General features: G+C 45.5%; 1 protein-coding gene across 1 annotated transcript; it reads left to right on the forward strand.

Annotated features, from left to right (window-relative positions):
• Window positions 1–365: 365 nt before the first annotated feature.
• ADIPOQ (adiponectin, C1Q and collagen domain containing) lies at window positions 366–2,001 on the forward strand. Its single transcript, XM_059922069.1, has 2 exons — window positions 366–576; window positions 1,481–2,001. The coding sequence occupies exons 1-2, from the start codon at window positions 366–368 to the stop codon at window positions 1,999–2,001; spliced, it is 732 nt and encodes a 243-aa protein (XP_059778052.1).
• Window positions 2,002–6,754: the final 4,753 nt, after the last annotated feature.

The raw sequence follows: 6,754 nt of genomic DNA on the forward strand, positions 1-6,754 counted from the left end.
ATTCTTGGACAATTCAAGGGATAGGCTCATGACAAGTTGACTCTTGGAGCCTTCCCTGTGCCTCGTACTGTGCTTAGATATGAGGAATTGGAGTAGTGTTGTCTCACCATCACTGATGGTGGAAGAAAGGAGATCACACACACGAAGAATAATGCTAAATACTGCAAATTTCAGGGCAGAGAGAAATCAAGGTGGGCTGAAAGAGTCAGAAGAGTCTCTCTGGAAGAGGTGAGTATTGAGAGAGCAGGTCTCAGAGGCAGACTCTGCGGAGCTGGCCAGAGTCCTGCTCGGGTCCTGACTGGGTGAGCCATGTGGGGTCCACTCTTCTGTGTCTGACAGCACAGATCTGGGTTCCAGGGCTCAGGATGCTGCTTCTGGGAGCTGTTCTACTGCTACTAGCCCTGCCCAGTCATGGCCAGGAAACCATTGAAGGGCCTGAAGTCCTTCTTCCCGTGCCCAAGGGGGCCTGTGCAGGGTGGATGGCGGGCATCCCAGGGCATCCTGGCCACAACGGGACCCCAGGCCGTGATGGCAGAGATGGCACCCCTGGCGAGAAGGGTGAGAAAGGAGATCCAGGTAAGAATAAGGTCTTTAGTCTCCTCTGTCACAGACTTCTCCTGGGTAGAAGAGGGCTTCTAGAACTGTAGGAGGGCAATAGTAATTAACTAAGGTCTACACACAGGGAAGAAACAAAACTTTTTAATGTGACCCATAAGCAACATGAAGTGGATTTTGGATTGGCCTTTCAAAGGTAAACACATGTGGTACCTTTAAAACCAAGTACCCTTGACTCTGCTCTACCCACACCACCTTCCCCATCCTCTTTCCATCCCCGCCCTCATCCATCCCACTCCCAGTCTGCTCATATTCCTGTTTCCCTTTTAATTCCCATTCCATCCAGTGGCATTCAGCCATACTTCCTGGTACCTCCTGCAGGTCACAGTTCTTCTCTTGGAGAACTCTTGCTCTAGTGCACAGGACTGTTAGAGGTTACTACAAGAGAGTCTACTCCAAACATGCTGAAGTGAACGTGGACAAGTGCCTAAACAGTGGAATAGAAAGAAAATGCCCTCAATGCAGACCGGGGTTAGCAATGAAGGCTTTCAGGAGGAGGTGGGGCTTGAGCGAGGCCTTGAAAGATGTGTAGACAGAATAAAGGAGGGAGGGCAGCCTAGATGGAGGGCAGAGAAAAGCAGACATGTAGTTGGTTGAGCTGGCACATAAAGTGTTGGCAGGGTGGAGCACTGGTGATGGAGATGTATAGGAGAGAAGGTTGGAGGTGAATTTATGGGAGCCTGCTGTGGGGCAGGGGATGTGGAGGAGGAAGTGACAGCTGTCCCCTTTGGGAGCTCTCCTTGGTTCCTTGCTCTGTAAGTCAAGCAGTTTGTAGGTAGGGGGCCACAGGGACAGTGATTTATGCTGGAACCAACCTAAACAGGAGTTCTGTTTTTGTGGTCGCTAAGGTCTTCTCGTTCTCTAGGTTTTGCTGGTCCTAAGGGTGACACAGGTGAAACTGGAGTGACTGGGGTTGAAGGTTCCCGAGGCTTTCCAGGAATCCCAGGCAGAAAAGGAGAACCTGGAGAAAGTGCCTATGTATACCGCTCAGCATTCAGTGTGGGACTGGAGACCCGGGTCACCATTCCCAACATTCCCATTCGCTTTACCAAGATCTTCTACAATCAGCAAAACCACTATGATGACACCACTGGCAAATTCTACTGCAACATTCCCGGGCTGTACTACTTCTCCTACCACATCACAGTTTACTTGAAGGATGTGAAGGTCAGCCTCTACAAGAAGGACAAGGCCATGCTCTTCACCTATGACCAGTTCCAGGACAAGAACGTGGACCAGGCCTCTGGCTCTGTGCTCCTCTATCTGGAGAAGGGTGACCAGGTCTGGCTCCAGGTGTATGGGGATGGAGAGAACAATGGGGTCTATGCAGATAATGTCCATGACTCCACCTTCACAGGCTTCCTTCTCTACCATGACATTGAATGAGCACCACTAACTCAGAGCTTCAACTGGGCCAAGCAGCCCGAAGTCAAAGAACAGGCCACAGGTCTTCAATGTAGTTAGGAGACTGATTTTATTATCTAGTTGGAGGACTCTGAACATTATTCATTCATTCATGCATCAAGTACCTTTTCAAAAAATCATATACTGTGTTCCCAGACAGTCCTGAAGAAGACACATCCCTTGACCTCAAAAATCTATTACGTAGTGGTAATACTAGAAGGATGGTAACATTTACTGGGGAGTTTCACAAACATGACAAGATAACCAACTACAAGAAAGTATTTGACAGTGCTATTCTGTACCCACTGATTTTCCTTATGTTCATGCCAATCCTGTGAAGTACACAGGAAAGATGCTATTCTCCTCTTTTTACACTTGGGGTCCTGAGGATGAGAGAGTTAAGTGAATGCCTAAAGTCACACAGGCATTTAGTGGCAGAGTTAGAAATCCAACCCAGGGCCGTGGGCCTTTTCCAGGATACAGTGCCCGTTTTAAGGAGTGTATGGCCTTTTGGAGGGTATTGGTAGGGGTCTCTCACCCAGCTTGCCTGAGGGCCTTTGGATTGGCCTTCACCATGCGTTAAGCCTTTCCCCATTAGCGCTCCCGCAGAGGAGGTGGTTCTATGACTACGTCCCTTTCCAACTGGGCTACTCAGCGGCTCCTGCACTGCTCCGTACTTCCTCTTCTCTGTGTCTTTCCTCAGGCTCTTCTCTCTGGCCCAGAAAGTTGACTCCATCTCCACATGTTGACATCTTCCCTGTTTCTCAGGTCCACCTGGTCGGGAAGCTTCTCTGACATGATGTCTCTTTCCTGCAAGTCTTCCTCACACCTGTGCCCGTCTACATGTTACCCTGGATAAGAGTCCTAGGTCTGTGAAACACCCTCCCACAGGCCAGGGACAACTGCCTAGAAAGGACTGTGCTTCCTTCACCCCAAGTCCCCTTGCAGGTCCTTGATAAATGCCTCATGAAGAGCAAACACTGGAACCTCATATCTACCCAGAGTTAACTCCATTTCAGTCTCTCCGTATAACTAATACCTATCTAAAAAAACAGTTTCATTTTAGGAACTCCTTGATTTTAAACACCCAATCTTTGTTCCACTGGACAGTTTGAATCTTTTCCACCGAGGTTCAGGATGACTGTGCTTTCCAGAACACTTAAAGAATTTTCCCTCAAGGAAGTAGCTTGAGCCTTCAATGCAAAACCCATGAAGGAATTTGGAAACCATTCTTTCTTTGAGCACCAACAGGGCCTGGGAAGACCTGGGCTTCCTGAATCTACTTTTGTTCTTTAAGAATTATAAAGAAAGAAAGAAAAGGAAAAAAGAAAATGATAACTGTCTGAGGTGCTAGATATGTTAATTAGCTCGATTGTGGTGAATATTTCACAATGTATATCTGTATCAAATCATCAAAGTGTACACCTTAAATATACACATTCTTAATTGTCAAATATTCCTCGAAACAAAAGGGGGGGGGGCTTCTCTGGTGGCACAGTGGTTGAGAATCTGCCTGCCAATGCAGGGGACACGGGTTCGAGCCCTGGTCTGGGAAGATCCCACATGCCGCGGAGCAACTGGGCCCGTGAGCCGCAACTACTGAGCCTGCGCGTTTGGAGCCTGTGCTCTGCAACAGGGGAGGCCGTGATAGTGAGAGGCCCGCGCACCGCGATGAAGAGTGGCCCCCGCTTGCCACAACTAGAGAAAGCGCTCGCACAGAAACGAAGACCCAACACAGCCATAAATAAATTAATTAATTAATTGAAAAAAAAAAAGGGGGGAGGGATTACAGATGGTTGATGGTGGTAAACATCCTCTCAGGAGACAATAGCTTGAGAGATGCTCTTCAAAGATTTTAGCCAAAGCAGAGCTAATACCATTCTGTATAAATGGAAAACTTAGTTTTTTGCTTCCAGTTTTAAATTCTGAATGATTTCCTTTTATATGTGTATGGCTATTCCTTAGGTGATTATTATTTCTACCTCTAAAGCTTTGTTTTTTAAAATGTTTGTATATCATTATTTTCTACAAGTAAAGATACTGTTGTTCAGCATTAAAAGTAGAAGCACCTGTATCACGTGGCTTTTGTTTTCATTTTTGGAGAAATACGTGGGATTTAGAGAGGGATGAAGGGGTAAACTTTGTGTTAATCAGGACTCTATTTTGTGAATGATGAATGAGATTTCCTTGCATCTCATTGGCTCTGGCTGGATTGCATGATCATCTCTGACCAATCACTGGAGTCAGGAGGATGGAATATATTTATTGACTTAATTGATTATGGCTAAGCTAGAGAAGGGGTATTTTCCTTAAATCAAAATCTGGACACAGTTACCAGAGTGGGAGAATGGATGATGAATGCAAAAACAACTGTCCACAACAAACTTTTAATGTTATGTTTGAATTTTCTCAGGTTTCTCAGAGAGGCATTGCTGGAAAATTGCTACCGATTTTTTCTAAAATTTCAACAAATAGCTAATGTCTGGCCATACTCACAGTCCCACATCTGACTAGGGTGGGATCCTCACAGCACTGGACACAGTGTCACACATACTCTAAGCTCTCTGGAACAGGGGTTGGCTTAAGTTCAGACTACAAGTTTTGTCTCACCTTCTCAGGGTGGTAATTCCAATGTTAACTCAGTTTTCAAGACTTTGCTATGCTATTGGGTCTATCTGTCACATGCACCACTCAGAGTTTGGTTTGGGACTTTAGTAGTTTAATTCTTGAAGCCTTTGCTATGTTTCTTTGGGTCTGTTCTGCATGTGTGCACTGGGGGTTCAGTCTGGGACTTACGCAGGGTCCCGAACAGAATTAGAAGATGTCCTTTCCCAGCTCTTTCCTCTCTGGCATGTCCCTATATTCTCCAGCCCCCAGGGACCCTCCTTTTCTTGATTCTTAATGCCAGGAAGCTAGCGTTCTCTCTGAGTTTTATTTTCTTGCACTATTGTGCTGTCCTGTGTGACTGGGGCTGTCTTTGGGGATACAGCAGCAAGAGAAAAGAAAGAAAAAAAAAATAACAGGGATCACCCACACTATTTGAACAGCGTGGTCCATTTCACTGGTTTCTCTGGTCAGAGAGAGAGATTTTGCGGGGGGTGAATTTTAGATGCTCGTGTTGCCGCTACTTCTGTGGCAATGCAGCCCAGTGCTTGGGGCTGATCTCAGGGCAGAGCTGGGAGAGAACAGAGAAAAGAAAGCATGTTAAAAAAAGAAGTGGGATTTCTCTTACACATCTGTCATTCAGGAATTGCTGTTCCTGGTCTTCTGGTTAGCAAGACGTGATTTCACCCAGGCTATGAGTTGCTATTCACGTTTTGACTTTAGTCCTCAACCTGCCTGCTGTTATTTACTTTTTAGACTCTTCAGGTATTTATTTTTTGCATTTTGTCTAGAGTTTTTGGTTGTAATCAGTGGGAAAGGTAGACTGTGGTTAGTTTAGTTTGGCTAGTACCAGGCACCCCATGTCCCATGATAGTCCTGAAGAAGGATAAAGGGAAGGAATTGAGGGATAGCAGGAGGCCCAGGAAGGCACATACATTACGCTGAAGTTGATGGAAGTCAAAGAAAATAAGTCCAATCTTGAGACAGACCATTGTTGAAGAAAGAACGTGGAGGGTACCAAAAACTCCTTAACCAAGGGAGGCTGGGGCCAAGTATGGTCTTGATTATAACCCCAGCCTCTAATTCTTCCTGTGCATGGAGCGACTGATAAGAATACATCCCATGCTGTGCAGTGATGAAAGCAGTCAGCATGACTCCACCACAGGCATCAAAGCAGAAATACTTACCTTCAAATTCAGAAATTTTATTCACTTAGTGCTTTACTTAGGAATGTTTGGAAATATACAGGGTTTTAGTGAGATTTGGAAAGAACTAGATTTTTTCCTTTGGCCTTCTCAGTTTTCACTCAGGTATTTTACAGCAAGTAAACATGATTTTGAACGAAATTCTCTATGTAAAAACCACATTTTGCCAAAAGTAGGCGAAGCAATGAAAATGCAGAGACCACTTCCCTTTATTTGTTATGTGTGCTTCACAAGGTCAGTGTAAGTGGAATTCCGGGACAAGGATTAAGGTTTAATGTGCAGTTCAGTTTGTGGTGAGAGTTAGGGCTATAAACAGGTCAAGCGTCAGTCTGTACTGAGTGTAGTGGACACATGCTAGGTGTTCTTCCATTTCTCCCTTCATAATGGGGCCACCCTATGGCCACACCCTTCAGGCCGCCCTATAGTCCAATCTGATCCCTTTCTCCTAGAGGCCATTGAATGGACCAAGGCAGATGCTTGATCTAAGCTGGGCCATCCAGAGTTCCTCCAGGAATATGAATTAGGATGGATGCAAAATATGCAGATTTGAGACTCAGAGGTGGCCACCTTCTGCCCTGCAGTCTAGAGATAGAAGAAGGCCAGCTGTGCAGAAAAAAAAGCAGGCTCAGAGAGAAACAAAACTGAAAGAGAGAGTGAGAGAGAGACAGAGAGACACACAGAGAGAGAGAGAGAGAGAGAGAAACTCTTGTTCCCAGAGGCTTTCCACTTTTTGATTCCAGTTCTTCCTGACATTCAGTTGTATACTTGCCCATGGGTCACATGAGACATCAGTTCCTGGATTTTTGTATAATTTTCTCTTTTAACTTAAGCTAGCTTGAGTTGATTTCTGCTATCTATATCCAAAGAGTATAATGGGTCAGGAGTTAATCTATGACTGTGCCCAGGTACCAGGCTGAGGTCTAGTT

Source organism: Balaenoptera ricei, chromosome 4 (assembly GCF_028023285.1).
Source record: "Balaenoptera ricei isolate mBalRic1 chromosome 4, mBalRic1.hap2, whole genome shotgun sequence".
In the NCBI taxonomy this organism is placed as follows: Eukaryota; Metazoa; Chordata; class Mammalia; order Artiodactyla; family Balaenopteridae; genus Balaenoptera; species Balaenoptera ricei.

Bases quoted from the DNA above. Each gene is read 5' to 3' on its own strand.
- ADIPOQ (XM_059922069.1), top strand. From the start codon at position 366: ATGCTGCTTCTGGGAGCTGTTCTACTGCTACTAGCCCTGCCCAGTCAT. The intron at 577-1,480 runs GTAAGAATAAGG...CTCGTTCTCTAG, and splicing joins GGGTGAGAAAGGAGATCCAG to GTTTTGCTGGTCCTAAGGGT.